The following is a 16,185-nucleotide window of genomic DNA, read 5'->3' on the forward strand; positions in this document are numbered from 1 at the left end:
GGTGGTAAACTCATTCATAGGACATTCAAGAAACTGGGTATTTATAGGTTTTAAAAAAAGATAATGCTCTGCTGTAGATAAAGCTGGGCAATGTCCTATCACCCAATAAATGTATAACCTTTGAGGTAACCTTTTCTACTATTCAGAAGTCTGTAAATGAACATGTAACTTCACAGTATCTGGACTTAATCGGTAAATAGCCCAGTCAAACACACGTGCATTCTCCTAGAGAATTAGTCCCGGGGAGGGCTTGGTCAAAAGTGCTGCAGTTGACCTTGAGAGGATCTACCCTGCCCTCTCCACCACTGTCTTACTTCTGTCCATAGTTCTGCTGGGGGGCAAGGAGGTCCTGAACAAACTCCACAAACAAGACCAAAGAGATCAAGACACCAAAGACTACAAATCCCATAATGCCATCACCACCGAAGGGAGGATTGCTGGGAACTGAGGGTGGAGTTAAGCAGCCAGGCTTGGTATATAACCACACATGTGGACCTTGGGGGGACTTGGTTTTTTGCCTGTTTTCAGCATGATTTTGGGGTCCCAGCTCAGGGGAACTGGTAGGACACATTCACCAATTTATCTCTCCCTCTTTCTCCCTAAGTTTTTCCTTTCTTTATTTTCCCGCTTTTTTTGGTAAAAAAAACCTTTTATAACCCTTTTTGTGTATGCCTACGTTGAAAGTCTCATTATAAGTCCCTTTTAAGTGTGCAGTTGAGGACCCACAGTGAGGCCAACCCATTTCACATTGGGTTGCCCTGTAACAGTTCCAAGTTTTGGACAATTATTTTTATTAATATTTAAAAAATACATAGATGTTAAAGAAATCTGAGATTGAATTCTAATTTCATTTACTAGCTGTATGATGTTGGGCAGACTGGATTATTATGCTGTAAATTGGGAAGAGGAAATGAAATAGCTTTTGTACAGTGGCTAGCACATGATAGGAATGCAATAAATCTCAGTTCTCCTTAACTTTTTTTTTTAAAAAAATGCAAAACACCACTTCACCTTTATCTGACCTTCATAGACAAAAAACTCTTTCCCCTTCCCTCCCTCGACTCCTTTCCTTCCTTCTTTCCTTACCCTTCCACCCTTGCATTAGAATATTCTGGAATTCTGGTGGATATTCTCCATTATTAATGGAGGATCTTTTCAATTCTCACTATTCAGCTAATTTGAAAAAGTAGATTTTTGACTTTTTTTAAATAAAGAAGTATTTTCCCCAGTTTTATTGAGATATAATTAATGTATAACAATGTGTAAGTTTAGGGTATACAGCATAATCTTTTGGTATATGTTTATATTGTGAAATGATTACCATAGTAAGGTGAATTAACATATCTATCACCTCACAGTTGTAACTTTTTTTTTATAACTTTTTTTTTAACTTTAGTTAAGAACTAAGTGAGACTCCCTGGTGGTCTAGGGGTTAAGTCTCAGCACTATCACTACTATGGCCTGAGTTTGAGCCCCTGCCAGGGAGGTAACCCACATATGGTGCAGCAGACCTCTCCTGTCTCACCCACTGCTCCCCTCAGCAGTGTATTTCAGTAGATCCACCTGTTCTGCTCCCCACTCTGTCTCTGGTAAATCCTCTCAGCCCCCGCATCTCTGGCCTACACACCAGTTCTTCTCAAAAAGAAGAAAGAAAGAACTAATTACTGTCTTAGCAGTTTTTAATATACATAGTACTCTTAGCCATGGTGACCATGTTGTGTAATATGCTTTATATGACAAAATGCAGAGATGTTACTTCAGTGAAGATGATTTCTCACTGGATAAGCTTTAGCTTTGTTTTTTTTTCTGAGGGTGCGATTGGAGCATTTTTTTGCTAAAGTTTGAATATTAATTAGCCTTGTCTCCTTTTAAATGGAGAGCTGGTTTTTGAGTCATCCTTTGCAGGCCCACTCAGTAATGTGTTTTGGTTTCTGCTGTGTGCCCTGCTCTTGGCCGAGGCTTATGAGTGAGGACCCACACAGAAGCCTTCCAGCACACTGTTCTCTCCATCCCCCTCACTTGGTAAAGATTGGCTTTGGTGAGGTTAGTGGTACCTGAGGGAATGGGGGCTGTTGTCTGGCAGAGGCCAGCTGATCCTTGTGGCCATATTTGGGTACCTGGAGAACAGGTTTTCTCTCCTGCACAACCCCTTACATGACAACCTGGATGCTGGTGTGTGGGACATGGAACTATCATTCAACATGACAAAATCTGTGATACCAAGAGCCTTTTCAGACTTTTCCTTGAAGAGAAGAGTCTTTTCTAGTTAGGAATTTTTACAGAGGCTAGAGAGCATCTCTTTATTTTTGATTTGGGTTCCTGTGCTTCAGGTATATGTCATTTCTCTTCTAGTAGCTGGCTAATGAGCTTCTGACTTTGCTGTAGTCAATAATCTCTGGAGAGTGAGGATGAGATGGAGTTGCCCTTGATTCTGCCTTCCCTGCAGAGTGTGGTATTAATTTAGATTAATAGATTCAGGGATACCAAATTCTAAAATCAGTTCTGCCACCACTTATAATTTTGTTTTTTATTTTAGTATTTATACTGGAAATAACTACAGAATATAGTACTTATACAGCTTTTTCCTTTCCTGCCTGAATGCAGAGTCTAGTATTGTCTAAACATTGTACAATATTAATGATTATACAAAGGAAAGTTTCTATAATCCTCTTTCATCATAACTACACCTTAGTCTACATGAGGTGACATATCAGTGCTTTGATAGTTCAAGTTTGATTAATTCGTTAACTGGGTAGCATGAATTTATTGTGCAACAACTCAGTGGCAAGACCTGCCTATTTTTCTGTAAACATCTTTAGTAAGAACCTACCCTGATGGAGACAGATAATAGCCAAGTGAACAAACAAGATGATTAGAGATAAGTATTACAAATAAAATAAATCACATGATAAGAAACTATAAGTAAGGCTTTTAGTCTTAGTAATTTTAATTAGGGCTATCAGCAGGAGAGTTGTCTCTTTGATTGGTGACTTTTTGAACTTAAAACAGAAGGGTAAGAATGAGTCAGTCATGGGAAGAGTTGAGTGAAGAACATACTGGGAAAGAGAAGAGAGAGGTGTGGAATGAGTTTGACTTGTTGAAGGAACAGACAGACAGACCTGTGGTTGGAGTGGAGTCAGCAAGGGGGCAGGTACTTGGAGAGGTATTCAGAGACTACCAGGCCATTTAGGATTGTGAAGGTCATGGGAAGGATTTGGGGTTTAAGTGCAATGGAAGTCTCTCAGAGACATCTAGAGCAATGGCATGGTGTGAGCTTATTAACATAAGAGATAGAAAAGAAAAGCATAAGTATAGCTGTTTTGTGAAGAATGAATGGAAGGTTTTGAGTGCAGAAGTAGGGAGACTAGTTAGATCCTGGAGCATGGATGTGGCGATGGTGGTAGATGGTGATGCTCTGAAGACTAGACTAGGTTTAGTCAGTCCAAAATACCTGAATGAGGAGCTTGGATTTGATTTTTGCAGTTATGAGAACTGTTTGTATATGTGTGATTTTGTGAGTGTGTATGTGTAGGGTATAAAAAGTATCAGGTTTTACCGCCCTCCCGCCATTAGGATTGATGATGGATCCTTACAGTCCTGCATGCATGCCTGATGGCGGGCATCTGGAGTAGGGTGTGGGCATATGTAGATGGGATTCACCTGTGCTGAGAGACTGGGCTTATAAGGGTGGAACACAGGGACGCCAGCAGAGAGCAGAACCACGAGAGAAGCAGAGAGAATGCCAGAGAGCCCAGAAAGAGTGAAGTCTTGCTGGGGGCAGGGAGGCCTGCCAGCCTCCCGGCCCCCCAGCACCCCTGTCATCTACCTGGTAAATCCCAATAAAAGCCTGAAAAAGCCACCGAGGGCTCCAGGACTCTCCTTCACCAGTCTGCTCCGGTCATAGATAACCTGCTCAGCATCCTGTCCTTGCGTTACAGTATGATTTTATGTGTAAGACTGAGAACATGTGAGTCAGTGTGTTTGAGTGTGGATTGCATCTGTGAATTTGTGCATACATGTGAGTGTGTGTTCATGTGTATGTGCTTGGGATTTTCTTTTATTATATCGTTTGAACACTCCAGTGGCATGAAGTGGTACAATTTAAATTAGAAGACTAGCTACGAGGGGAGTGAAGTTAGATGTGAAATGAAGACCCTGAGGCTGCTAACTTGATTACCACAGAGAAAAAGAAGACTAAATTGGGAAAGTCTGTTGCTTGTTTTATCCTATATCTACTGTAGGATGAATGAGATTAAGGAGTGAAAAGTAACTCCACTCAAGAAATCATACTCTCTTCAGATTAACCCAGTATTGCTACTCAAATATTTTCCCTGTTGTTTGAAAAAAAAAAATTAAGTTCATGTTTGGTTTCTCTGAAAGGAATTACATTAGAGTTAAGTTGAGTGGTTCTACTGTATCCCACCAATATGGTCTGTCCCCTGTCCCTCTGCCCCCTATCCCTTGCCTCTGCAAACACTTCCTTTGTATTCAGAATTTTGATTATTGAGAAACTCATTGTATTTTTTGTTCTTCCTTCCAGGACATCTTTGAAGATGCCTTGGATACCATCTCTATGTAAGTACTAACATAATAAAAAGTATGGGGTAAAGAAAAAATGTATAGAAATATAAATCATAAATATTTCATTCTAATTTTTTAAGAAAGTAGTGACTTGTCAGAAAAAAGTCACTTCTCTATAGTTTAAGTTAGAATGTGACTGTTTAGGAAAGTTATTAAATATATTCTGAGGATTATTTCTTATAACATTAATTAAAACTAGAAGAAAACATGTTTTCCAACAAGTTAAATTTTATGTCCATAGCTAATCCTTTTACTTCTTATTCATAATTATTACATGTTTAGCATTGTTTTAGATTGTGCTTTGCACATTAACTTTGCAAATAAAGTATTTACGCTTAGTTTTATTATAATCATTTCTTAAAAGCCTACATAGTTTTTATAATAATTTTTAATGACATCATATTACATCAAGTGGAACACCATTATTTACCTATCCATTTTGCCATTGTCATACATTTAGATTGTTATTGGTTTAAAGACTTAAAACTGAATAATGACTATTTTCATGTGTATTACTTTGTCTTATTTCTGACTTGTCTCCAAAGGTTAACTTCATAATTTGGGTTGCTGGATTAAAAGGGATGAATATTTTTATTGTTCTTCATATATTTCAAATTGCCTTTCTGTATTAGCTCCAGCTACCATAACAAAATGCCACAGACTAGGTGGCATAAACAACGGAATTTATTGCCTCCCATTCTGGAGGTTGGAAGTCTAAGATCAGGGTGCGAGCCCTCTCCCTGGCTTGCGGATAGCTGCTTTCTTGTTGCACTTTCATGGGAGAGAGAGCCAGCAAATTCTTTGATGTCTTGTAAGGGTACTAATTCCATTATGAGGGCCTATTCTCAGGACCTCATCTAAACTTAATTATCTACCAAAGGCCTCATCTCCAAATACCATCACATTGGGGGATAGGGCTTCATTGTGTGAATTTTGTTTGGGAGATACAATTCATTCCATAGCACTTTCAAAAGAGTTTATCAGTTCATGTGGTTCTAATACATTATAAGTGAAGTGGTTTAAAATGTAGCATCACTGTCACTGCATTTTGTCTGAAACAGTTTTGCTATTTAAATAATACTTTTAAAAATTTTTCTTCATTATCTTTGTTTAGGAGTTTGCATTTCCTTTTTTATGAATTCTAGTCTTAAGTAAAAAGCTAAATAGAATGAAAAATGAGTAATTCTTTTTCAATCCATAAAAAAAGAGGATATAGATTATATTTGCTGCCCCTAAGGTGGGAGAGACAAATGAGTAGGGAGTCTCTGTTTACCAGAGCAAAGACACTTATGCTGAAATCACAGGGGAGCCAATGTGGTTGAAAAACCTGAAATGTAATTGACTAATTGCAGAGGCTCAGTATAGACAACTTTGAGAACTAAAAACTCCAGGGGGCTTCAGTCATAGGGCGAGCCCACAACACGCTTCCAGGAGCTTGACCAGGTATCCACAGTAAATACTGGAGAAAAATTTCCTTTTGGTCTTCCGGGGTGGGGGGAAGGGGCTAGGGACCATTCTGAAATGAGTTGGTGACTCCACACACTTCTGAAATGAACAGATCCAACAGATGGAAAAACCAATAAGGGCACAGTGAACTTAAAAAAAAAAAAAAAAAGAGAGAGAGAGAAACAAAAGACCTTGAACTTATGTAAATCCTATTTCTAGCAAGAGTCCAAAGTGAGAGAGGAAAGTCTAATATCAGAGTCCGTCATCTAAAAATCGGGCCCATTCAGAGTCCATTTATAATGATTTTCATTTGTTTCTAATAAACTTTGCTTTTTGGCATAATTTTTCCAGCATTCTAAAAGGTATCTTGAGGGGGTAGTTTTGTAAGACAGTGTGTTGACAGTGGCAAAAATGGCAGAAAGAAGAAAAAAAATGACAGATAGTCATAGAGCTCCAAAGCACAGCAACATGGTTTTTGTTTGCTGAGATGCACACACACAGATGTACCTTTCCAGAGAGACAAGCCCTTGGACTTGACATGCAAGCTTGAGCTTCAGTTCCAGCCTGCTACTTACTACCAGGGAGCCCTGGGGTCAGTTTCTCTGAGTCTCAGTTTTTTCATCCTCATAGATTTATTGACAAGATAAAATAAAATTTTATCTTTTTATTTTAAAGTGTGACAATGGGAGCAAAGCACATAGTAGTTGCTCAGTAAATTGGTTTGTTAAATTGATTCTTTAGTGCTTTCCCCACCCTAGTTGCTAACACTTGCCACTGAGAAAATATTTAAAATGTTGTTTCTGAGACATTGAAAAAAAGAGTAAGTTATATCTAGCATTTAGGTAAGTAGAGACTCATGTTTAATATGTTAAGAAATTTCAGAACTGAAAATGTTTGAAGTAACAGTTTGAAAACTAGTCAGATATGCCTTCCTCACAGGGAAAATCTCACTTCGATGACTCTCTTCATTTCCCCAACATAAAGTGTGATTTTTTTTCCGTACTTGACTTTTGCATTATTGACCCCTTTTTAAATTAAAAGTCTTGCAGAAGTAACCTGTTATTCAATATTTTCTGTAAAAAACTGTTTTTCTTCTGATTATGAATACATGTTAATTGTAAAAGATTATTTGAATGTTGTTGGTGTGAACAACTTTTACATTGTTCTAATTTTTTGTTTGTCAATATTTTTTTCTCACTTCCTCTTAAATTTGTGATGTCATGTCATTACCTTTGTGATCAGTGAGCTGTCAAGCTCAGAGCACTATTCTTATGCTAACAAAACTAGACAGTATGGTTTGGAGTGCAGATAGCAGTGCTCTACCCTCTAGCAAGATACAGTCTCCTTGCCAAGCTGATAAATTTTTTCCTGTGAATATTTTCTCCTGAATTTCTTTTTTTTTTCCTTTTTTAAAAGATTTTATTTATTTATTTATACAAGCACTGGGTACAGTCAGAAGTGCAGGAGGGTGAGAGAATTCACCAGAAACAGAGCGGGGAGCAGAGCAGGCAGAAGGACCGAAGTACACTGCTAAGGGGAGCAGCGGGTGGCAGGAGAGGTCTGCCCGCCTTTCAGGATCCTCCTCCGGTGGCCGGGGAGCAGTCGGGTATTGAACCAGCGCCGCAGAGGCTGCGGGCAGCTTCACAACCCAGCGCTCAACCGCTGAGCCACAGGGGAGGCCCTTTCTCCTGAATTTCTAATGAAAAAATTCAAGCTACAGATGAGATAGCCCTTGATTGTGTTCACAAAAGAATTATTTCCTAATCTTTCCTACAACTGTATTATTTATCTGGCTCGCTATTTTGGGAAGTTGCTAAGTTTGCAAACATTAAGCATCACCAATATTTCAAACTGGAGGGAAAATGAGCTATGTGCTAATGGCACATTGAACGTATCCTTTTCAAAGATTTAAAATATTCGTGCATTTTCTCATCTGCTTGGTGTTAAGGAAGTGACCTCTTAGTGAGGGACAGTAAATTAGACTCATTTTATGATCTATAAAAATTTATAATCTATAGATTAGCCCTGCCTTGTATCTTCCTTCATGATTTGATAGTTCCAGGCTGGCCTGATCTTCCTGGTGCTCTGATAACTTGGTCTACTTCTTCCTCACTCAGCACTTTTGCACAACTACCATCTGTGACAGCACAGTCTGTTTATAAATTAACTATGAAATAATACAAGAAAAATAAATGTTTCAGGGATTCCAAAAGAGGGCTGTCTTTTGCTTGGAAGTTTGCAGCTGGCTTTGGTTTTGGGTTTTTTGGGATACCGCGCTTACCTGGGAACCTGTGGACACAAACAAAGTTGGGCCCTGACCTCATTTGAGGGTAAGAGTTGGCCAACCACTTGGAATCATTGTAACTTGGTAGCATTTTTTCATAAAATCACAGTGGGCAACAGGACAAAAATCTTACTGAAAGACCTGTTCGGGTACTAGTTAATCAAGATTTCTTTTTATGGTAGTTTAGAGAAATCTGAAAAAAAACCATCAAATTTATGTTCAAAAACTATTAGAACAGATGCACATTTAATAGTTCTCAGCAGTCATCTCTTATAGTCCATAGCATTTATTGCAATTTTGAATTTATCCTTACATAGACATGTGTATGTATTTAATTAAGTCCTAAGGCTTGCATATGGGATTGCAGTGGGGTTGATTATGTTTATGTGCAAGAACTATGGTGAATTTGTCCTTATCTCTATAAACTGACATTTTTAGCCAGGTACACATTTTTAGCCAGGTGATAATTAGCTTACAATGAAAATAGAAATGTTTTTTAGCAAAGAATTTCTCAGGACTTTTTTCACCTTCACTCTCTTTTGAGCTATGAATTATAGGTTGAAATGAGATAAAGCATTTAAGACCATTTCCTCCTCCCATCAGAGTAGATCAATTCATTATCATGCAATAGTTTGTTCTGTTTCAAGTTATTTAGAGTGAAAATTGGTAAATGATTGTTGGAAAACATCTAGTTAATATTTTTCTTTGTAGTTGTTAAATTATAAATAGTATTTACAGAGTTAGATTTCTCTGTGTGTGTGTGTGTGTGACTATTTATTTTGGCTCAGCACCCCACTTTACGTAAGATAATTGTTGCTCAGGTTGGAGAGGTACCTCTGCTTCCCAAACACCCCTTCCTAATTTTTCTTGACCAGATTTAATTTTTTTATTAGATCTAAGGTGCCATTGATATTGTTAACTTATACACCACACAGAAGGAAAAAATTGGAGAATTTTATAGAAGATCTTGCATAAAGGAAAGGAAAAATAATCTGTCATACAGGAAGACACAGTAGAGAAACTTGCATATTTTAATCAGCCTCGGGAAGGAGGGAAAAACAAACCTCTCATGAGATTCTCTGGCCTGAGAATTTTTTAAACAACTCTATTTCAATATTAATTTATATGCAATAAAATTCCTATTATAAGTTTACAATACATTGATATTTTAGGGTATTCAGAATTTTACAATCTCACTACAATTTTAAAACATTTTTATCACCTGAGTAAGAAACCGTGTGCCCTTTTGGAGTCACTCTGCCCTCTTCCCCCATCCGCAGGCAACCTAATCTGATTTATACCTTCAGATTTGTCTCTATAGCCATTTTGTATAAATAGAATTTTTTGTCTCTGGTTTTTGATGTTCATCCATGTTGTGGCATGTCATTACTTCATTTTGTTTTATGGCTAAGTAATATTCATTTTTATGGATGTAATACTTTTTTTATTCTCTTATAAATTGATGGATATTTGGGTTAATTCCAATTTTGGCCTATTATGAATAACGCTTCTATGAATTGTGTGCAAATCTTTTTGTTGGACATATGTTTGCAGTTTTTTGGCATATATGTATCGTATCTAGGGGTGAATTGATGGGGCCTATGGTGAGCCTATTTTAACAGTTTAGAATGACAAATAAGCTTGTGATTCAAATTCTTAATAGATACCAGTGTGGCCCAAACAAAACTTCCGTCAGGTAATTTAATTGTTAGTGCCTTAGATAATTGGCAGAAGCAAATGCGGATACCCTCTCTAAGATCTAAACTTCAATCTAGGCCACTCAAAATTGCTTTTTTATGGTGCAATATCCCTGTTTTTAGGGATATTACATGATGGAAAATCATCCATCACAGTTGATGAAATATAGTAAATGGATATAAAGTTCTCTAAAAAGCCTAGAGTGACCTGTGCCCAGGATCTTTTCCCTATATTGTTACCACTTGCATTGCTTGTTTTGTATTCTCCTTTCTGCTATTAGATCTCCTTTAATGGTCTACTATTGTATTGGGATTTTCTAAAAAAGAAGTTCTTTATGTGAGGAGGGAGTGTGTATGCATATTTTAAGTCAAAGTGCATGTAGTCTATAAACATTCTCTTTTGTTATGAGAAGGAATGACAGGAAACCTGGAAGAGAGCTCTTCATAGATCCTTTGGTCCAACTGCCTACTCTTATCTGAATACAGCTACCTCTCCATGTTGCTTGGTCTGGGGCCATTTTGATAGTTTTAATGAGAAATAGATCTAATCACTGCTTATGTGATGACCCACTTAGATGTTCTGCAAAGACTGTAATTTATAAATCCCAAAATGAACTCTTGCTATCCACCTCCCTTGTCCTTCTGAAACCTTTCCCTCTCCCAGTCTTTTCCATCCCTGTCAATGTTTCTTTTTTTTCTTCTTTTTTTTTAAAGATTTATTTATTTATTTATGCAAGCACTGAGTACAGTCAGAAGTGTGGGAGGGTGAGAGAATTGACCAGAGTGGGGAACAAAACAGGCAGACTGATGAAATACACTGCTGAGGGGAGCAGCGGGTGCGGCAGGAGAGGTCTGTTGTGCCATGTGGGACCCTCGCCGGTGGCCGGGGATTGAACTGGCGCTGCAGAAGCTGTGGCCAGCTTTTCAGCCCAGCGCTCAACCGCTGCACCACTGGGGAGGCCCATCCCTGTCAATGTTTCTACCCGCTTGTTCAACTCAGATACTTGGGAGACAGTTATGATATCTTCCCTTGTCTTTAACTTCCATATTGCCAATCTGATGATTTCTTCCTTTACCTCCTCATCTGTTCGCTTTTCTCATTTTCATTACATTAGCTCAAGATACTCTCAGATTTTGTGAGTTACTTTAATAGATGCCTAATGTGTTTTCCTGCTTCCTTTGCTCTCTTTCCACCTTCGCAGCTGCACCCCATTCACTCTACACATGGCAGCCAATGTGATCTTACTTTAAAAAGACCTTTAATATGAAAAAATTTAAATCTACACAAAGTAAAGACGATAGTAAAGTGTCACTCCCCTTAGAGTGTTATCAACTCAAGGTCAATCTTACTTCACCTGTAATCCACTCCTAGGTTATTTGGAATCATATTCTAAACATTATAATTTATTTCTACCTCTTAATATTTCAGTATGCTCTTCCTGAAAACAAAGATGTCCTCTTGCATAATTCAAGTTCAGATATCAAGTTCAGGAAATTAACAGAACTATTATCTAACCTCTGTGCCTTATATGGTATCATTTTATCTGTATTTTAGTATGCAAATATAAGATAGATCTCTTTAAATAATCACAAGACTGTTATCACACTTAAAAGTACTACCAATATTCATCAAATGCCCTGTCAATGTTCATGTGTCCCCAATTATCTCATAATTTAATTTTTAACATCATGTTTGAATCAGGACAGAGTGAACCTTTTGAAAATTAAAGTCCATGATGTCACTCCCTTGCTTACAATCAGTTCATGTTTGCATATCTCTGAGGATAAAGACTCCCCTCTATCTCGGTCTACAACTCTTGAGGTGGTCAGGCCCCCACTTTATGCTTCCATCTGGTCTAGGATAACTATCACTCTCATTCACTGCCTGCCAGACACAAACCTCTTTCAGTTTTTTGACCAAACAAAGCCCTTTACTGGTCTAGATTTGAGCATTCTATCATCTGACTAATTGTCTTCCTCCTGCTTTCCCAAGAGCTTCTTCCTGGTGTGTCTTCAGTCCTCAGCTGGTTTATCCTCCCACCTTTCTTAATGACTCTACCTAAATAGGTTACTCCTCCCCCATTTTTCTATCTTGACATCCTGTTTGGTTCTCTCATTTCATTTCTCATTTTGTAGTTAATTGTTACTTGTTTTTGGACCATCTGTTCCTTTGGACTCTGAAGTTCCTTGAGCATTGATATGGTCTATCCTGCGCGTCATGGTGTACTCTGCACCTAAACACCATGCCTGGCACAGAGTAAGTGCTAAGTACTTATTTGCTGAATGAATAGGAAATTAGAAATTATAGATGAATACTCAAAGTAGAGTGCAAAGATTTGCAGCACGTTAAAAATACCCAGCCATCACTTATTGAGAACTCACCAAGCGGAGGGCACAGTGGGGAGTACACAAGGGTTATTGCTATGATTGTTCAAAGGGACAGTGAATTAAGATATCTCTTGGAATATGTACTTATTTTCTTAAATGATTGTTACAGCTGCTTTTGCTAACCCCAATACAGAATAATGAGGTAATTATTTGGGCCTAGTTAGCACTATCTCAATGAGTGACTCACTTTTCACCTCCTGTGTCAATGAGTTATCAGTTTACAGTGAACCTCACTGCCCTTTGTTTTCTACTGCTTTGTTTTCTGCTACATTCACCTAATTTTTCATAAAAATAGCAAACTAAAATGACTAGTAAAATACCCCAAAAGCAGATACATGAGAGTTTTGCCTTTTGAAATGTGTCAAACTTCACCTTTGCTTATGTTTTGACACTTAATGAATTTCTCTTTCTCTTCCTTCTCTTCCTTTTGTCTCATGTTTGTAGAATTCATGGGTTGAACTCCTTAAAGGCAAAGTGATATTTGGATTAGGTTCATTTGTAAAAAAAAATGTAGCTTAGTATCATGTATCATACCTAGCTAATAAATAGTGTGAAGATCTAATAGCCAGAAACAAATCTGAGGGACTCTGAGATTCCTTAAAACTGATGAGGTATTTGGGAATTTATTTATGACTTATGTTAGTTATTTTTATTGTTCCAAAGGAAAGTTTCAATCCAGCATGGTACAATTTTTATTACTTGGAAGGAGAAAATTGTAACAAAAACTCAAAATGTAAAGCCCCATGTAGCGCTGATGAGTTAGCATTTTTAGAGGTATCGGACTAGTTTTGTAATCCCCTGTGGGCAATAACGTTATAAGCTTGTGGTTTTTATTTATTTTAGCAGCTAAGAGTGTTTTCTGCAAGGGTAGCTTGACTTTCATGCAGTTAGGAAAATTGTGTGTGTGTAAAGTTCTGTATGTCAAATCTCTCATTGATTAAAGAGATTTTTTTCAGTGTATGCTATAATTCTCCATAGCTACTATAAGAAAATTAATATCATAATCAACTATTTAAAGTACAGATATTTTGAAAGACTATTCTTGGTCATTTTAGTACAGCTTTATTGTTTAGATAGATCTTTGTATCAGTAGACCTATATTATCAGTAGACCTATATTATCTGTAGACCTTAGTTGCTAAAATGGTATAAGGATTTCTTTTTAGATAATTCAGTGTAAATAAAAAATATTTTGTAATATATATCTTTAACTTACAAAAGAATTTCTTTGAAAGCATTTTGTAAAATTGCAAAGTGTAAAGCAGATGTAATGTATGCATTTGTGATAATATATGTATATGTATATTACTTAATGTACAATGTCAAATTGGGAGCACTTTCCTGCCCAATGTGCAAGAAGTTTTGATAGAGCTTTTTTAATGCAGTTTTACAATGGTCCCCTCAAGATAAAAAAAGCGTTTTAAAAGTAAAAACATAAAAGAATATGACAGATTTTGTGAAATTTAAATACTTCAGAAGTAAGCACAACTGACATCTTTGACCATATCCCTGTTTCTGAGACTTGCCTCATCAGACCAGTGATGTCTTCATGGTTTAAGGAATACTGATTGAGCATATTCTCCATAGCAGTTATTGAGTTAATTTTTTGATGGAGGTGAGGGTAGACTTGACAAAGGGAGCATGGGTGTGGGTGTGGGTTTCCAGGAAGTCTCCAAAAACTTTCCCTTGTCAACATCTCCTTCCTACTCTTGGTGTTGATTCTAACGCAGGAGCTGAAGGATGTAGGGGTATGTTATGGGGGTATGGCTTTGCATAGTTCTTAGTAAAAAAGAAAGAGTTGTTGAAATATTAAAAGCAAATTAAAGCAAGTAATTGTGCATCATCTGGGTTGGTAAGTATGTTTTAAGCCTGATAACAAAAAGTGTGATGGATAGTTTTGACCATTATAAAAAAACTCTCTTAAACTTAAGCAAAAGAGGGGAAAAACTTGAGCATATCTGAAAGACACTGATACCAAAAAACAGAACAAGAAAGAGAATACTTTGATGGAGAAATATATATGTTGATAACTGAAAAGAAGAAATATAGATCAGTAATGCTGTTACTCACCTCACAAGGATATATCACTAGTGCTCAGAAAGTCAGACTCTGAGCTTTTAGATTGTCCCCACAGAGGAAGCCCTTTATTAATACATGGCACAACCCTGGGAGAATGGCAGTTTGTATTTTAAAGTATTTGCCTCTTTGAGTGGTAAGTGAAGGAAGAATATATAGGAAAGAAAAGAATGTGGGTATGTGCAGGGTATGGGTGGAAGGTAGATTTTCTTCATTCTCAGGTCTGGGAGGGTGTTGGGCAGCCTCAGGGAAGTCCATCAAAATGCTATTGATGCATTTCTGGAATAGTTGCTCATGTAGGCACTATGAATTTAAAAAATGGCCTGAAGATGTTCTCAGGCATTGATATTATCAGCATCTTCAGAGGGAACAGAAATATTTCATTAAGCATTAGGCAACCCATCACCATGGCCCTGAGGAGTGTAATGCAGTAGCTTCTAAGGCAGCAGCCAGGTCATTATTCTTGGCTCAGACCCAACTACAAGGCTGCTGTATTAGTTAATCCCCACGTTCCAAGAGGACAGAAGCACCTTTTTTTTTTTTTTAAGATTTATTTTATTTATTTATACAAGCACTGGGTACAGTCAGAAATGCGGGAGTGCGAGAGAATTCACCAGAGCCAGAACAGGGAGCAGAAGCAGAACAGGTAGACAGACGGAGGACATTGCTGAGGGGAGCAGCAGGCGCGGCAGGAGAGGTCTGCGCGCCATGTGGGACCCTCGCCTGGTGGCTAGGGAGAGAACTGGGGATGGAACTGGCGCTGCAGAGGCTGTGGGCAGCTTTGCAGCCAAGCGCTCAACCGCTGTGCCACCGGGGAGGCCCAGAAGCACCTTTCTTTAGGACTTTGACAGACTTATATCCTTTAGTGTTCTTTGTAATAAATCGGCCATTTAATGAGTTTTCTATGAAGTGCTGTAGCAAATTAATTGAACCCAAGAAGGTGGTTGTGCAGACCTCTGAGTTCTATAGCTGGTTGATCAGAAGCACAGGCAACAGCCTGGGCTTTCAACTAGTGTCTGAAATAGAAGCCAGTCACGGGAGTCTGGGACCTTGACCTATAAAATATGATGCTGTTGCTGGGTAGATAGTGTCTGAATTGAGCTGAATTCCTGATCACCCTACTAGTGTCTGAACACTGCTTCCTGGTATGTGGGGAAGCCTCCAGGCCCACTTACACTGGAAATTGATCTTAGGACATCTATTCATTCCTTCTTATAAGGTTACTTGTGATTGATTTTAGGGCCCACTAGGATAATTCAGGTTAATCTCACCTCAAGACCCAATTATACCAGTTAAGTCTCTTTTCTAACAATCATAAATTCCAGAGAGTAAAACCTGGATATTTTGGGGGCTATTATACAGCTTAACACAACTTGAAAAATAGCACATATGGTAGAGTAACACATACACATTTAGTTTGGGGTTGTTTAAATCAACATGGCGGGATTACATGGTACTTATAATTTCAGAAATTTTCCTTTATATCTTTTTGCCTTGTCATCATTTTTGTTGGATGTTTTACTAATGATCAGAAAATATAAAGTTACTTCAACTTGGGAAAGAATTTTTAAAGTCATTATTTTGTAGAAGTTTTAGATTTCAGAAAATTTGAGAGGATAATACAGAAAGTTTCCATATATACTACACCCAGTTTCCCCTATGATTAATACCTTACATTAACATCACAATTGTTTATAATTAATGAACTGATGTT

At 37.7% G+C, this 16,185-nt stretch overlaps 1 protein-coding gene across 2 annotated transcripts in view; it reads left to right on the forward strand.

Moving 5' to 3' along the window:
• The window catches only part of TTC39B (tetratricopeptide repeat domain 39B), a 113,489-nt gene that overhangs the window by 24,214 nt on the left and 73,090 nt on the right, over window positions 1–16,185 (forward strand). Inside the window, exons 1-2 of one of the 2 annotated variants that reach the window (XM_037491893.2) lie at window positions 535–560; window positions 4,541–4,575. In XM_037491893.2, the coding sequence (XP_037347790.1) occupies window positions 4,574–4,575 (2 nt within the window). In that variant the 5' untranslated portion in view covers window positions 535–560; window positions 4,541–4,573. Of the gene's footprint in view, window positions 1–534; window positions 561–4,540; window positions 4,576–16,185 lie in introns of those variants that run through there. The other variant, XM_037491894.2, reaches the window with a different exon arrangement.

Source organism: Talpa occidentalis, unplaced genomic scaffold (assembly GCF_014898055.3).
Source record: "Talpa occidentalis isolate TD23 unplaced genomic scaffold, MPIMG_talOcc4v2.1 talOcc4.7, whole genome shotgun sequence".
NCBI classification, from domain to species: domain Eukaryota; kingdom Metazoa; phylum Chordata; class Mammalia; order Eulipotyphla; family Talpidae; genus Talpa; species Talpa occidentalis.